Source organism: Peromyscus maniculatus, chromosome 3 (genome assembly GCF_049852395.1).
Source record: "Peromyscus maniculatus bairdii isolate BWxNUB_F1_BW_parent chromosome 3, HU_Pman_BW_mat_3.1, whole genome shotgun sequence".
NCBI classification, from domain to species: Eukaryota; Metazoa; Chordata; class Mammalia; order Rodentia; family Cricetidae; genus Peromyscus; species Peromyscus maniculatus.
In genome coordinates this window covers 33,989,329-34,007,414 of record NC_134854.1, presented here as the reverse complement: position 1 = coordinate 34,007,414, position 18,086 = coordinate 33,989,329, and the positions used below count along the sequence as shown (strand labels likewise).

The window sequence follows — 18,086 nt, the reverse complement described above, 5'->3', positions numbered from 1 at the left end:
AGGGGAGGGGAGGGGAAGAGACTAGACAGAGACAGACTGTGAGCTGTGTGCATTGCTCTCTGGAGAACATCATTTTTGGAATCAATTGCAGAGTCCTACATCATTGTAACCTCTGATTAAGAAGTTGTTTTAGTGGAGATGCAGTACATTTGAAATATTCCAAGTGAAAAGGAACATGACATGTACTTACAACGGGAAATAGGGCAATAATCCCAAGGAATAAGAGGATTCCCCGTGTAGCACCAAGGTCCATGGGCATCATCATCAGGATTCCGGCAATAATTCTTATTCAACTTGCTCGCATCTGGCTCCCAGAAAATATGACTATAAAAACAAGCTAGATATTAGGAAGTGCCTCTTTCAGCCAAGAGAAGCAAAATGTTACAAGAAGATATGACCTTAACACACCTCTTTCATTACATATTCAACACAAGCTTTGGCTGCTGCTCTCACAGCTTGGAAGCACACTTTCAATTTAAAGGGTTAGGGAATAAGACTCCATAATTAGTATATATAAAATTATGAGACATTTTGTGACCTTGATTATGATCATGATACTTAATGTTTATAATGTGAAGTAACAATTTTATGCATAAAAATAGAGTAGCACTATCTAAAAGCAAAGCAGTTAGATACTGAAGATTAAATTATAAAATATATAGAAAATACAACTACTGTAAAATACTTTTTCATCTTTCACATGCATAAGAATCATCACTAGGAACATAACTGTCTCAATGAATGAGAAAGTTATTAATAATTGCCAATTCTATTCTAAATTTTCCATGGTTTAATACTAGTAAATTAGAGTTTTCTGGCCGAGAACTAAGTAAAAATTTTCCCAACTTATACATGAACTTTTACTTCAAAATTTTAAAAAAATTGTTATTCTCTAAGATAATGCCAATTTTTGTAACATCTGTCTTTGCATTTGCCTCAGAAATTTAATTAAGTTCTACACAGTGACTTCTGATCAAGTCATTAAAAACTATAAATAAATGTTTTGTGTTATTATTTGCTACTATTTATGAATGTAATTAAACATGACTTAAAATAAAACTGGAAAGAGCTTGCACATGGAAACTTGGACCATCTTTCCAAATGCAGATTCACTTTCTAGACTAATCAAGACAAAAAACAATGTACTTCCTATACACTTGATTTTGCTGTTATTATACACTCTTCAGTGAACCGTACAAAGGAGTCTTTATGACAATGCTGTACTTATTATGCTTGGAGACACCAAGAATCAAAAGAAAATTGATTATTGTAAGTCATGTGACTTGTGAATAGCAGAAGCTGTGTTGGAACCAAAGGCAGTTTTCAAAGTCTATCACCGCTGTCTACCTCATCCTTGAGTAGTTCATTCTTAAGCCAAAATGCTACTATGCAACTCAATAATTCACCAATTTCCTCCAAAAAAGTCTTGAAGTGAATTGTAATTGGTCCCCAAAAAACAAAGCTAATGTCAGTGAATTAAGAATGGCTAGCAAGAGATATACTGGTGCACACCTGTACTCTCAGAAGTTTCAAAATTGAGTCATAAATGATCATGAGTTCAATGGCAGCTTGAATTACATAACGGTACCCTGTCTACGATTACATACCCTATTCCTATTTACTTGTGAAGTCAATTCATTTAAAAAATATCAACCATGGTTGCACCCAACTTAGAAGAGAAGAGCTTTACATTTAAAATACAACCCGAATAAAGTGATTCAACTTCTCTGAGTCCTTGATTTCTGACACACACATAGAAATAGCTTCCATATAATAGTATGATGATAGAATACCACAAAAATGATGTAAGAAGCTGTGTCCTAGGCATTTAATTAAAGAACCTAACTTTTCCTTTTATAATGTGTATATATTCTGGGGCATCTTCTAGAAATCTGTTTTAAGCAACAACTATGTGTCAGTTTTCATTTATGGTTCTACAAATGTTAATACTATTTCTAGTGCCATGTGGATGCTACCTTCTTTAATAAAATATTCAACATAAATATACATAATTATTTAAAATATAAATATTTTCTTAATTTACAAGGGTATTTCTGTAATGATTTCAAAGTTTATACACTACAGCTACTAGAGAAAATCTGTTGCCATAAATTTAAGTAGTCAAGTGGATATTTAATATAAATATGCATATAAAAGATCATTTATTTAATTCACAAACCACTATTAATCTTAATTTTACTAACACTATTACCCTTGACTTGACGACTATAATCTCTTGTTGAATTATGTAATTCTTTAGTCAATGTGACTAGATCCTCCATGAAATTTGGGATTGAACTACGTATTTACATTTTCTTCTTCCCTGTGGTACCTATCACATTTCAAATCTAATATTAGGTGTTCAACAAATAAGTAATAATTAAATTACATATCTAAAAGTTTCCTATAGACAGGGAACAATGGTATGAGTTATAAAGACAGAATCAATCTATTGTTTCTATTGGCTCCCTCTTTTAAAGAATAGAAGGAAATAACTGTGTTTATTTGAATATACATAATTACTACTATCATCACATTTTATAAGTAGGAAGAAAGAAGTCTATATACCGGTGTAAATCCTCCATATTCTTGTCCCACATTGAGCATGTAAGTCCAGACCTTGTTTTGGATAAGTTGCCCATGTAATTTTTCCCATTGCCACGATAACAATCTAGGCATAAAACACAAAGGACTCAACACTATTGTAAAGGGTAAAGCATAAACACTTTGCAAATATGTTAAGCCATCAAAATCAACATAATGAAAACACAAGATAACATCTGTGTAAATTAATGAGATATATATTAGATTAAAATATCTCTATTCTCAGCCCAGCTTTTATTCCAATTGTAAATGCTTACATTATTTTGAACACCCCAAATATTAACACCTCTCACATAAAAAAATCAGATAGGAGGCTCCTTGGAACACCAAGGAAATAAAATATTTTAAAGTAATCTTTGTAGTTCCCAGAATTTTCTTTTGAAATGTTTCACTGCACAGAAAATGTACAAAAATAACGTAATAAAATTCTATTCTAGTCAGTTACTTGTGTTTAGATTTGGGTTTCTCATGATGTTGACATCCTGAGTCACCCAAGACAGCTGTTGTACAAATGTTCTTCAGTTTCAGTCAGTCTGATTATTTTCTCATCTATGAGATCAAGTTAAAGATGCTTGACAGTACTACTGCATAGGACATAGTTTGTCCTCTTCTGAGTGTGACAACCTGGGCACATGACATCAATTTGGTGCATCACTGTTGATACATCTGGTCACTTAACCAAGTGACCACATGCATCAACATCATCTTAGCATGTAACAATAACAGCAGATCCTAAATCTGTCAGACTCTGAAACTGAGTAACCATCCTATTTCCCAACAAATTTTCACAAAATGCTGAGGCATACATTGATGGTTTTTCATGAGTCAGTTAGTGTTGCAAGTAGAATGGTTATTTTTCTATTTCTAGTAATTTTTCTCTCCATCTGCCTCTTCCACTTAGGTATTATTTATAGAATTAGTGGTATACATAGAGACTTGTAGATTCCATTCCTGTTCAAAAGAAAATATACATATACATATATATATATATATATATATATATATATATATATACATTCTATTACTTTTGATGATCCTATAGCTACTTGTAAATGACCTCTGTATCAATTTTCATCAGGGCTCACCTCTGCTGTTTAACGCTTCAATGCACCATTGTTTTTGACAATTTTTTTTTAATTGGGCTTTGAGTTACTAACTTGAATTTCATAAAGTAGTTAAATAAATTTTGTCTTAATATTAGAATAGCATTAGTAAAATTTTCTGAAACAGCCTTAAACATACTTCTGCCTTTTTGTGCTAATTATTTATGTGAAGGTATTCTCAACATTGGAAATTGTACAATAAAAATATCCACCAACTCTAAGACACTCTAACATTATTCTGTGTTTTGCAGTCTCAAATATTTAGTTAAGATTGGATTTTTGTAAAACAATCATATCTCATTAGTATGTAAATTTCATATAATCTTTAGTTATATACCATATATACCAAAGAAATATATTTAAATGAATTTCCTTATTATTTATTGACTATAAATGCATGGTTTCTATACCAATTCTATATTTCTATATACCCAGGATTGTGTGAAACTGTCTCAGATGAGAAATCCTCGACAAAACATTTCTTTCTCCATTGGAATGATGGAAGAGAATGTTCATAAAATAAGATAGGTAAAATGTGCTTCCTAATCGCCTGCTCTGGTAGCCACTTCTCTCCTTGGGCAAATGCTATTTTATTATCATTTTTTTTCTCCTTTCTAAGTGGGATAGCTGATTGTTGTCTATTTTGTTAATTTTTAAACCTTTCAATTTATTCATTGACTCTATATTTTCTGAGATGTAGTTTTGCATGCTCTTTCTATGATGATTTTCTTTCTTTTGATTTCTCTCATCTCAACTTTTAGTATAGAATATTATATTTTCTTATGTTGATTAAATATATAAAACTGTGTATCTTCATAATCTAGCAAATACTGTTGTAACAAGATTTTAAAGAAATTATATAATTTTATTTTTCACTTTCACTATAATTAAATTGGAAAATTTTTCCAATTTACTAATCTACAGATAAAATTTGTACGTATTATTACCCAGAAAAACAGGAGTAACATCAGTCTATATGAGCATATGTATATATAGGTTGCTTTACATGTGTGTGCATATGTGTGTATGTAGAGAAAGAGAAAGGAATTTATAATATATAATTGGTAAATAATATAGATTTATGTTAAGTTTATAGTATTTAGGCTTGTGATAGATGATAGACGATAGATAATAGGTAGTTATAAAAGATAGATAGATGATAGAGACAGATAATTATCCAGGTGATAGATGATAGATAGATAGATAGATAGATAGATAGATAGATAGATAGATAGATAGATAGATAGATAGATGATAGACAGATAATAGGCATAACCTCAGATGGGCAGTAGCATATAATTGTATAATGATCATTAAACATCACAGCTGAATGCTGAATTGGCTGGCAGCATTTCCTGAGTAGTACTCTGTGCTTTCTTCATAGCATATTTCTGACTGTCTAGCAGACTCTTACGTGTATCAAGTAGACTATATTGTTAAATAATATGTTTTTTAAGAATTAAAGAGAGAAAAGATGGGAAATGTAAAGGTTGTTAGGAGAGTCTAATTCAATCTCACTTGTACTAGTTGGATTATTTGAGCAAATTACTTTATTCATTAAAGCAAACTTTTGGTTATTGATTAAATATATTCATTAGATAAGTGGTATTATCTATTTAATCACCAAATAAAGTATTCCCAGATCCTCTTCCCTGATTTTATTGTAGGTGGCCCTGTCTGTGTGTGAAAACATCTCAATACATGCCAGAAGCCCTCAACTGAGCTGTGTCCATCTTCTCCTACCACAATTTCAGCAACTGCCTTAATGAGGGAAACAGGGATGCAGAAGACTCAGCTGCTAACAAATGGTCCTTAATTATTAGTTTTGACTTTATTTCCAGTTGACCTTTAAGTCCGGCAAACAGTGAAATGGACTGAAAGGAGCCCTTCCGTCCCTCTGCCTACCACCTCTGTTTTCAGAACTGCTGCTGAACAGTGACACAGGAGGAAATGTTAAAGAACTGAAGTATACAGGGGCAATGAGCCTGAGAAATGGAGTTTCAGGTGGGCTTGTACCTTTCATCACAATGGCCATGAGTTTTAAGTTTATGTGAACTGGAACATAGTCATTAAGAGGATAATTCTCAATTTATTGTACACCAACCCATGTCTAGAGTACAACATCATTGTTCACCACTGACCAACTATTTCACAGAATGAACTTCTGTCTAACTACTACTGCTTCCTGAATCAGCTCTCTTAAGGTACCTACATTTCCAAGTCAATGATGTCTTCCTTAGCCCCTGAAGTAAAAGTCATCTTCACTAAGACCCAGGTCCCATTCCCTTTCCTTTGTAGGACCTGCTGAGGCACCGCTACATTGGCCATCCTATCTGGAATCCGCCCTGGGAATTCTATTTCCATAAGGCATCCAGTGTGGTCCAGCTGAGGCTCCAATCAAATCACAAACTTCTCAGCTCCTTTCTCAGTGCTGAGAGCTCCTGCAAGGCCATTGCACTCTAACTCCAGTGTCCTTGTTACTTCATTGACTGGTCCATCTTGCTCATGGGCGACAGCCGGAGTGACAGGATTAATTTCCTATTAAACTTTTAAAGTACTCTTTCCTCTCCTCTTGAACTACTTGTATTTCCAGTTTCCTAGGATGTTCTTTTCATGTGTGAGTGGAGGGTGTAGCTCTCTGTCCTCCAGACTCTCCTTTAACCCCCCTACACTTAACACAGAAGATCCACCCTAACCTTGGAAACATAAAAGATCAGCAGGTCTCACTTCTCACTTGCAGCTCTTTTCTCTCTGGTGTCTAGCCTCATTTACATAATAACCCACTAGTACTTTCACTTTACATGTTTCCTACCTACTAGAAAATAGTTCTCTGGAGCCAGATATTTTGTTTTATGTACTGGTACTGGTTTTATATAGCCAGTAACTAGAACTACACCCTCCCTTAAATAATGGCCAACTAAATAAATGAGTAAACAATATTGAAGGAATTAATAAGGAAAGGAATATATAAAATATACCATTCTTGCTCAGTGATCTTCCTTGTGAGCCTCAAGAACAGTTCAACAAGAAACAGAATGTGTCCCCGTTCTAGGCATTTCCCCTGGATTTAATCATACCCCTACTACAAAATGTCAGCTATTACCTTGTCCACTTGACACGTCACACTTGGGAATTTGTGAGCAGTAGCCAACTCGGATGTTTGGATCAGTGGTAAAACACCATGGTGATTCAGCCCCATCTGGATTGCGGCAATAATTTTCTCTAAGGTCCCTATTGAGAGGAAGCATGTTAAGGTAAACCGCCTAGCAAAGTTATCACCACTGCATTCTTAGTGTCCCAGATGTCTGCATGGTTTGGATTAGAGCAGTGATAATAACTGGGAACTCTGTACACAGCACACACACACACTCACCAGGGTTGTAAAATAAATACTGTCCTCAGAGTTCTCCAGGCATGTTGCTGCCTGAGGGACTGGGGAGGCAGCAGCCCTCAGTTCTCCCCACTGAGTAGCAGCATTTGACTCCCACTATATAGATTTTATATATATATATACATATATATATACATATATATATATATAAACAATGGGAAAACTCATAATTCTCTTTGTAGAAGAAAACTTACTAATAGCTACTCCTTTTATTTAAAATGGAATTTGAAACAGTCCAAAGATGCAATAGAAACAAAAGGTCTCTTTCTTCCTTGATTTATATATTTATTTGATATATGTGTTTGGTGCACAGATTTCCTCTAATCAAAAAGTTTTTCTCAGTTTAGAGAAGTAATTTATAAACGTTGCTAAACAATTAAGACTCAATTACAATACACATGCCTAAGAGTGGAGAAAGTTGTCAATGCAGGTCATGTATATCATTCATCAGTGTTTTAATTAGAAATGTAGAGTTCCCTAGTCTAAGGTGTCTATTAAAGTTCTTTATATTTAAAACTATTTTACTGTTCTTATCTGTATTTATCTATGGACTGTGGGGGTGGAGGGGCTTTGCAGTTACTCTACATTCTACCACTGAGCTCTGTCATCAGCCCTGTCTTTATTTCTTACGATAAGGTTTATATTAAATAAAACGTGGAAAAATGTGTGCATAATCTTCTGGAAAGAATAGTGATTATATCAGCATAATTAAGAGCTTTCCAATTTCATTAATATCCAAATGGAACACAAGAAACAAAGTTGTGAGACATAAGCTTGCACTTAGCCAGAAAATTAACAAGTAAATCTAGCTTGTCAAACTAGATCTTGAAAGAAACTCCTTTCTTATTAAATATTTTAAATTTAATAAAAATATAATTACATCATTTCTCCCTTCCCCCACCCTATTTTTTCTTTTTATTTATTTTTCTCTCATATATTACCAGACCACAGTTTACCCCCACTTCTCTCCTCCTACCTCCCCTCTCCCCCAAAACCATTCCTCCTCCTTTCCCTTCAGAAAAGGGCAGCCCTCCCTGGAATATCAACCTTACACAATATAACAAGATGCAATAAGAGTAGGCACATCCCCTCATTTTAGGGCTGGATGAGGCAACCCAGTAGGTTGGAAAAGAGGTCTCAAAAGCAGGCAAAAAGAGTCAGAGACAGCAGCCATAACACATATGCAGAGGTCCTAGGTCAGACCCATATAGGTTCGCTGATTGTTGGTTCAGTCTCTATGAGCCCCTGTTAGCCCTGGTTAGTTGATTCTGTGGGCTGTTTCCTTGTTGACACAAACCCAATAAAGTGTCAGAGACAACATGACCAATGGATAGTCATAACATGGGAAGGGTTCAGCCAATATCTGACCTCCTACAATGATCAAATTTGTCACTGGAAAACATGAATAAAATTTTTATTTCCTTTACAATATTATAAAATTACATTTTAAACTTTCTGTCTATATAAAGTATATATATTTACATATATATAATATTTTGCATTGAATTCGCATAAACTTACAATACTAAATACATAACTGCTCAGTTAAATTATTATGAACTTTCAATTCAAAGCAAGATAATTCAGTGAATCTAAACCTGCAAAGATCTTCATGAACCTAGTTTTAGAATCAAACCATAAAACTGCCAGCTTAGCCTGGAATAGACCCAAACAAATGTGGAGATTTTCCCAAATTGTCTCTATGTTTTGATACATTTAGTCAAAGAGTTACTTATAATTCCTGAAGTGAATTAGTTACTAGATAATTCATGTGTATTCATCATAAACAGCATCGCTCAGTTACAGTATTGTATGTATGGGACAAACTCTGTTTAATAGAAGCAGTGACGAAATCAATATTCCCATTTCTGATAGTTTGAAAAGGGAAACAGAAAACCATTATCATGAGCAAAATATTGTGTCACATTCTAGTAGCATTATAACATCCCAGACTTTGGAGAGGAATTTATGCCAACTTACTTTAGTCAAATAAGTTAACTAAGAAAGGAAAATTTCAATTTCAATAAGATACAGAATTTAACTCCTGATGATTCAGTTTCAAGTAAGCAGTTTATAAACCAAATTTCTATAACAATCCTCTTCTTAGTTAAATGTTACCCTGGTATTTTCATGTGCTTCATAGCTAGCATTATTTTCAATTTATATTATGTGTGTACTTATTCTGACATTTTAAATTAAAATATAATTATATCACTTCTTTTCTTCTCTTTCCTTCCTCCATCCACTCTTGCATCCTCTCTTTGATTATTACTGTTTTATATAGAGGCAAAGATAAATGTAAGCTGCTTGGCCCATTTCTGTTGTTTGTGTGCATATGGTTTCCAAGCTGACCATTCTGTACTGGGTAAGCAGTCAGGGGTTGGGGGCCCATCCATGAGTAAGGCTAATATCCCTCTCAGTAGTCATTGACTATAGTTTTTCTGTCTATGAAGAGGCCACATGGGACTTTCCCCCTCCTGTGTTAGCATGTCTGTTGATTAACACAATTTCTTATTTGAATGTTGGCAATAACTAAGAGTTAGCACAGTGGGACTGACACCAGCATGGTCTGCTGTGGGATGGTCTGTATGTCAAATTGCTCTGATTGGTTAATAAATAAAACACTGATTGGCCAGTGGCTAGGCAGGAAGTATAGGCGGGACTAACAGAGAGGAGAAAAGAAAGAACAAGAAGGTGGAAGGAGTCACTGCCAGCCGCCGCCATGACAAGCAGCATGTGAAGATGCCAGTAAGCCATGAGCCACGTGGCAAGGTATAGATTTGTGGAAATGGATTAATTTAAGCTATAAGAACAGTTAGCAAGAAGCCTGCCACGGCCATACAGTTTGTAAGCAATATAAGTCTCTGTGTTTATTTGGTTGGGTCTGAGCGACTGTGGGACCGGTGGGTGACAAAGATTTGTCCTGACTGTGGGCAAGCCAGGAAAACTCTAGCTACAAAGGTCTCCTTTGTCCCCTTCACTAATCTTTCCTTGTTGTTGTTTCGTGTTTCTCACTGAGGTGTGAGATACTGGTTGAGGAACAGAGGATAGAGTTCTAGGAAGGACATGAGAATGTAAACCAGAATGACAAGCATAAATTATGTCCTTATAAAATAATAAAGACAAAATAAGAACACAAGACTAGTGCATAAACTACCATGCACATGCATGTGCACACACACAGACACAAACTTCCTTTCCAGTTGGGCCATTAGAATGTGGAGTTTTCTACCCTGCTCTGTCAGGTTGTCTTATTAAAAGCCAATTACATAAAGCCATTATGTTATTTATAGGTGCTATTCTAGCAAAGCCACCATGCATGGCTTGTGTATTATAAATTTCAAAGGCAACTATTTCATGTTCCTTCTAACAAGGTGGAGAATTTAAAAAGACACAGCAGTGTGGCTGCAGCTATCCAACAAGACAAATGATGGACGTGGAGCTATGGATTCATATCCATGTGTGTGCATTCATATCCATGATGCAATTAATACTGGAGGCCAGTTTCTTTAGGCTGATTTACATACTTCTGATTCCCACTATTTTCACAGATCCAGAAATAATTGAAAATGTTTACATTACTGAAAATAATTTTGATCTCAGACTTTTAAGGCTGAAAACATAGCACTTTGAAGCATTGATGGAAATCAAAGTATGCCTCACTTTCTTTCTGTAAAAGAAAGAAAATGTAATCCTTGCCTTTGGACAAATAAGAAAATTTATTTGAAAAGGGTCTAGTCTAAAACATGACAGCCATCATGAAAAGTTAATTTATTAAAGAAGATTTCTTAAAGAAATATTTACAAGCAAAATTGCAATGAGGAAAAAACTAGAGATGTGTTTTATAAAACACAGTTTGTTGGTCCTCTAGATCAGTATTGCCTAGAATGCTTTTTAAAATTGCTTATATGAGGCCTGAAAGGAAGAGTATCCCCTTTTTTCTCTTAAGTATACCTAGACCACTAAAATTTGAGGGTTACTAATACAGAAGTGAACAAAGACCAGTCTGTCCCATTTCCCTGGGATCCACTGAAGTTTGCAACATTTCCAAAATAGACTCACTTGCACTTGAAGTTCTCAGGGGTTACATCATGCTGGTGAGGGTACTGAGAATCCCAGCGCTGGCAGGGAATTCCATTCCAAATGGTGCTGCTGGTTCCCCTGTAACCTTCTCCTTGGCCTTGAATGCATTCAGTTGTTTCCACAGGGAAATCAGTGTCATTCACAGCACTGGGAGCTATTGGTGGACAAAAAAGAGGAGCTTAAAGGAAACCTTTCTTTCATCATCATCATCATCATCATCATCATCATCATCATCATCATCAATCTTTCGCCAGCACCCGTTCAATGACCATTGCACTTGTGGTACCAGGGATTTTTTCTTATCATTTTCTAAAGCTTAAATGAAAATTAAAAAGAGTCAGAAATTCAACTTGGCATATCACTATCTCCATTCCAATTTTCCTTTCATTTCAACCCTAAATTAAATTTTTCATGAAGAGTTTTGTAAAGATATTTACTTCCATATATCCCTATAATGTACATGCTGAAATCAGTTCTTTCTGAAATGACTGCAGAGTCATTCCTAAAGTCAAGATCTTCAAACTCATACATACAAACATACAAACTCAACAATTTCATCATCACCAAATTTCGTTTATATGGTAAATGTTTTGTAGATTAATACATTATTGTCTTTTCAACTGAATTTTGGGGATTTAAAAAATATGGTTGTTCCTATTTTCCTTTTCCAACTATCACACACCATCAAATATACATACTGTTCCTTTAATATGTAAAAAGAATCATGAAATTAATTTTGTCATAAACCAGAGTCAGTCTTTTCATGTTGAATGTACTCTCAACCAAGTATAACTGAGGACATTTTAGGAGATGAGTGTGAGGATGTACACAAGGATCTGGGTACTCAGATGGCTGAGGGGGAAGACTGAGATTTGTCACCAGCCTGGACCATGCTAACAGCCTTCCTCAGAACAAACTCCAAAGTAAAATGCATAAAGCTTCACTTGGTTTGATGAAGTCAGAAACAAACTCCCCAGCTATCATTATGACAAATTATTATGCAACAATCTCTGGATAAAAGCCAAGTTTTGAACAACCTCAGATTGTTTCAGACTTAAATAAATTTCTCCATGGCATTACATTCTAGAACTAGATGGGTCTCCTTTACAAATACAGAATGATCCATACATGCTTTCTATAAGAAGCATTATAAGATTATTTAAAACAGTTTTTTTCTAGGTTTATTTTTTCTAACTTTTGTATGTAGATTGATGTTTCATTAAGTTCCTTGAGCTATGTTTACGTAAGTTTCGTGCTGTTCTACAAAGCTTTGTAAATACAAAAAAAAACAATGAAAATGAAGTTACACAAAAGACCACTTCTACTTAACCAAATCTAGATTGGTGGAAGTGGGCTTCAGAGTGCGCCTGTGACCTTGATTACTTTAATCGAGATGAGAAGGCCCACACTGTATGAGTACCCCAGTTCCATGGCTGGGATCCTGGATGGCAGAGAAGGGAGCAGAGCAGCGCTCACGGATGCTTCCTGATTTCCAACTGCAGATAGGACATGGACCAGCCCTTCAGGCCACCTTAACATTCCCACCATGTGGAGGATACTGTAATCTGGGAGCCAGAATAATCCCTTTCTCCATTATGTTGCTTTGTCAGGGTATTCTCTCACAGTAACAGGAAAAGAAACTGAAACAACAGCTTTTCTCTAATTTCCCTGAAAACTTACTAAAATAATAACTTTGCTCTAATTCATTTAAAATATTTAATATTTCATGAATCTTCTTTAGAAAACAAAACTGTAGCTTGGAAATGTTTTAATTTACAAAGAAATTTAAATGAAGATTAAAATGTTTGGCAGTTGAACTCTATATTGCTATTATATATTGAGAGCAATATATAAAATAACAGTGATATTAATGATAGATATGTAGGTAGATGATATATAGATTGATAGATAATAGTTTCATAAGTAATAAAAATTATTGTTCTATTAAATGACTTAGATAGAAGTTTGTACTGAAGACCAAACACTTATTTTAAAATTAAGTCTTTTAATATTATTTGAAATAAGATGGATTTCATAGTCCTTGATAACTATATTTTATCAAAGTTAATACATTTAAGTCAGATAGTTTAGGACCAAGTGATTGGAGGAGAGTATATTTATATGGGGTGCTTTTTTTTTTTTTTTTTTTTTTTTTTTTGGTTTTTCGAGACAGGGTTTCTCTGTGTAGCTTTGCGCCTTTCCTGGGACTCACTTGGTAGCCCAGGCTGGCCTCGAACTCACAGAGATCCGCCTGCCTCTGCCTCCCGAGTGCTGGGATTAAAGGCGTGCGCCACCAACGCCCGGCAATATATGGGGTGCTTTTAAATGATAATAAATCTAAGATAAGCAGCCCTGTACTAATACATTGCACACCTCACTATAATATTATGACATGGCAAAGGACAAAAACATGTCTTGAGGAGTCGATGTGTTCCTCCATTGCTATGATTTGATTATGGCCACTTCCTCTGGATTGTTGATAAAATCTGGTGGCCATTGATTGTATTGGAGTTACGAGCTGGGGACTTTAAGAGTGATCAAGTCAAGCCAGGCAGTGGTGGCGCACGCCTTTAATCCCAGCACTTGGGAGGCAGAGGCAGGCAGATCTTTGTGTGTTCGAGGCCAACCTGGTCTACAGAAGGAGTTCCAGAACAGGCAAGGCTACACAGAGAAACTCTGTCTCAGGGAAAAAACAAAACAGATGATGATGATGACTAATGATCAAGTACTTAAGAGACATTCACACTTCCTTAAAAGACTGAGTTCATTCTACTGAAGGTGGACAACCAAGCAAAGCCTCTTTGCATTTGTTCTCCTCATATATCTACTTGCTTTTATGCCTTCCAAGATGTGCAATGCAACATCAATGCCTCACCACATGCTGTGATTTATCCTTGAACTTGCAGCCACCAGAATCCTAAGCTGAGTGATCCTCTCTGTTATAGAAACATAAGAGAGACTAAGATGCTTGGCTCTTTAAGCACAAGTACTTACACACCAAACTGTTGAAAACAATAAGCACTTGAATCCTGAAAATAGAATGGAGTTCACAGTTGGAGGTGCCAGTAAAAAAAAAAAAAAAAAAAAAAAAAGCATCCCTCTTTAGTCTTTTCGGAATTGTATCACCTGTCTTGATCACTCTATTTCTTTACTGGTCTCCTTACTTGTGTTTTCTTTTGTGTTTACTGGTGACCTTTTCTTCCCCAGCACTGTCCCTGGTATACTGCTCCTGTGCTCCTGGGAACCAGAGCTCGGTTTCCCTGGACCTCAGGCAGAGCCACATAGAATAGATATGGGCAATAATTTCCCTGAGAAATTGGTTCAGATTTCATTCCAAAGAAATGAACATGCTCTGACCTGACAGACACTATCCAAGGATGGAAAAATGAAAAGATAAAATAGTCAGACATACTGGGAATTTGGTCATTACCTGATGGAATGTTTTTATATATAAACAGGTTCTGAAGATTTCCCTGTCTACTGTGTGAAGCTTCTTTTAAATAGGAAAACAATGCCAGAGGGATATCTGGAAAGCAGGGCATTCTGCCTCAACTCACTGCTGTTAGTTTTCCAGTATGACCTTAAATATTGAATGAAACCTATGAGAGTTAATATCTGAAAGGCTATACAGAATATTCAATTCAAAGACAAGTTGATGTGTGTTTAGTGAGAAGAAGATTACTAAAATAAGTAAAGATGACTGTAACTTATTAGGAAATCAATATCTGACAGAAACAATGAGTGGTTGTGAGCAGTAACAGAATTATCAGAAAAACTCGAGGAGTAAATAAATTTAAAATACCAATAGAAGATAAATAATTTCGAGTGGGCCCACTTTTTAATTTCTGGAAAACCTTCAAAGTATAAATTCTAACTCTAATAAAATCAAAGAGAAAAATAACCTTAAGTTGGATGGGTAAGAAAGTGAGAAGATCAAGGAGGAGTTTGGAGAGGGGAAGAATATGTTAAAAATGTACTGCAAGAAAAAATTTTAAAACAAAGAAAATCAATTGTATGACATTAGGAAAATACCTCACTGTTTAACCCACTGTAATGTCAGGGTCAAACTGTATTACTAGAATTGACTTTATCTCAGCTGAAGAAGTTTCCAACCTGAGTTAATTAAATAACATTCCACTTTTAAATGTAATTATAAGATACTTATCATTTAAACCATTAAATTGACTATTCATCTTAACTTTCATTCACATTTCTAAATACTACATCATTTTATATCATTGTTATCATTATTATTGTCATAATTATTATTTGAGGTTTTTGGTTTTTTAACACAGAGATGGCTTCCTTTTCAGCCTCCCAAATGGGATTACAGACATCAAACACCATGCTTACCACTTCAGGGGGATATTTTACAGATTTGGATGGAAAGTAACCCACAACTCCAGGGAGGCTACCTAGAAAACAGGACCCCAAGAAAGACACAGGGATCGCCCAATGACAGAGAAATGGATGAGATCTACATGAACAACCTGAACGTGAGTGGGGGTAATGAAGGGCAAGGGTCGAGGGAAAGAGAGCTTAGGGGAGCGGGAGATCCCAACTGGATCAAGAACAAAGAGGGAGAACTAGGAATAAGAGACCATGATAAATGAAGACCACATGTGAATAAGAAGAAGCAAAGTGCTAGAGAGGTCCACAAAAATCCACAAAGATATCTCCACAATAGACTACTGGCAATAGTCGAGAGAAAGCCCAAACTGACCTACTCTGGTGATGGGATGGCCAAACACCCTAATTGTCATGCTAGAAACCTCATCCAATGACTGAGGGAACCGGATACAGAAATCCACGGCCAGGCCCTGGGTGGAGCTCCAGGAGTCCACTTGGCAAGAAAGAGGAGGGTTTGTATAAGCGAGAATTGTCGAGACCAAGGTTAGAAAAAGCACAGGGACAAATAGCCAAACAAATGGAAACATATGAACTATGAACCAATGGCTGAGGAGCCCCCAACTGGATCAGGCCCTCTGGATAAGTGAGACAGTTGATTAGCTTGATCTGTTCGGGAGGCATCCAGACAGTGGGACCGGGACCTGTCCTCAGTGCATGTGCTAGCTGTTTGGAACCTGGGGCTTATACAGGGACACTTTGCTCAGCTTGGGAGGCAGGGACTGAACCTGCCTGGACTGAATCTACCAAGCTGAACTTAATCCTCAGGGGAGTCTTTGCCCTGGAGGAGATGGGAATGGGGGGTGGGCTGGGGGGAAGGGAGGGAGGTAGGAGGGGGAGAACAAGGGAATCCGTGGCTGATATGTAAAATTAAATTAAATTATAAAATAAAATTAGAAAAAAAAAAGTCAATGTTCACTGAAAGAAAACACCACACACACACACTAATACAGTAACATAAAACCAAAGTTACAAGGGTTCAGTCACTAAAACACCTTCTCTCAAACTGGAGCACTTGAGCTCAGATCTGCAGCAGCAACACAAAGATGGGTCTGCCAGCAGGTACTGTAACCCAGAACAGTTTGTTGGATCAGTGGGATAGGCAGGTCCCTGGAGATGATTGGTTTGATAGCCCAGCCAAGTCAATGAGTTACAAGTTTAGAGACCCTGTCCCAAAAACTGAAAGTGGAGAATAATTGAGAAAGAACCATGATGTCAGACTCTGGTCTCCACAACACACGCACAGATACAAATGTATTTGCACACACACATACATATATGCACACACTCACACATACATATGCCACAAACACACAAAATAGGGGGTTGGGATTGCACAAAAATATTCTAATTTAGAAGTAGAAAACAAAATCTTTTTAATAACCAAAATTATAAAATGCTCAGAAACTATATATGAAAAATTAATATGTCAAATAAATGTTATGTTTCATTAAGCTTCATAAAGATGAAAATATGTAAGTAATGATCATAATTTTACCTATTAATGAGCATCTATAACTGTATAGAATATGAAATATCTTAGTTTTATTTTTCCTTGTTTTAATTTATTAGAAATGTATCTTAATCTTAATCACAAATTATAATACGAAATTCAGGGTTAGTACTTCTGCATTTATTTCACTTCACATTCAGCTGCTAGAAGTGACCTCATCAAGAACTACACAGTTCTACAGTACATACAATAAATACTTTAGATGAATGAAGATATACTAGTACAACTATTTAGAGTAACTAAGTAATTTTCATCAATAAGACTTATTATGAGACTATTTGAAGCTGTGCAATAAATATTATCTGATGAATGATATTATCCATGATAAATGATTTGTCCACAGACCACTTGACTGTGATATAAATGAAATAACTTATTTCTGAACTACAGTAAACTAGGCTCCTCTGCTGCCCTACTGTATAAACACCAAAGCCTGCAGCAAGAGAGAAACAAATACTTCATGATAATTGATTTGGAAAGGACTGTCAAATACTGGGGAAGGCATTTCTCTGTACTTAATCCTTCAACAAGGGACTTGGATTGAGGAAGGTTTGAGACATCTCTAGTGGCCACACTACGAGTAAAAGAAGAACAGCATCACAGCCAAATATCTGCTGGAGCTGATCAACTTGAGATAAAAGAACATACTTTTAAAATACATCATCACCACACACACAAATATTTTTGCAAGTTCACGCTGAACATACCAGGAACTCTTTTGAGAATTCCTCAAATTAAAATATTTTGCCAGGAGTGTCAGTGGTGGCCAGGCTTTGGACACAGATGCGAAGATATTTAAGTGCTCCTCCGTGGCCTGGCAGTGGAGGAATGCTTGTCCTTGATGACTGACACCAAGTTTTCTGTTTGGAAATACTTTAAGGAACACAATATTCACTATTGAAATTTCCACTGTCTTACAAAACCATCAAATACAGTGGAAGCTTCTTGGAACATTTTCTTCACTTTGCTGGTTTGAATTCAGTGT

General features: G+C 35.8%; 1 protein-coding gene across 3 annotated transcripts in view; it reads right to left on the bottom strand.

Moving 5' to 3' along the window:
- The window catches only part of Hgf (hepatocyte growth factor), a 62,524-nt gene that overhangs the window by 14,427 nt on the left and 30,011 nt on the right, over window positions 1–18,086 (bottom strand). For all 3 annotated transcript variants that reach the window (XM_042272931.2, XM_042272930.2, XM_042272932.2), the window contains 4 exons: window positions 11,161–11,335; window positions 6,811–6,938; window positions 2,569–2,671; window positions 191–324 (listed from right to left, as the gene is read on the bottom strand). In XM_042272931.2, the coding sequence (XP_042128865.2) occupies window positions 191–324; window positions 2,569–2,671; window positions 6,811–6,938; window positions 11,161–11,335 (540 nt within the window). The remainder of the gene's footprint in view (window positions 1–190; window positions 325–2,568; window positions 2,672–6,810; window positions 6,939–11,160; window positions 11,336–18,086) is intronic.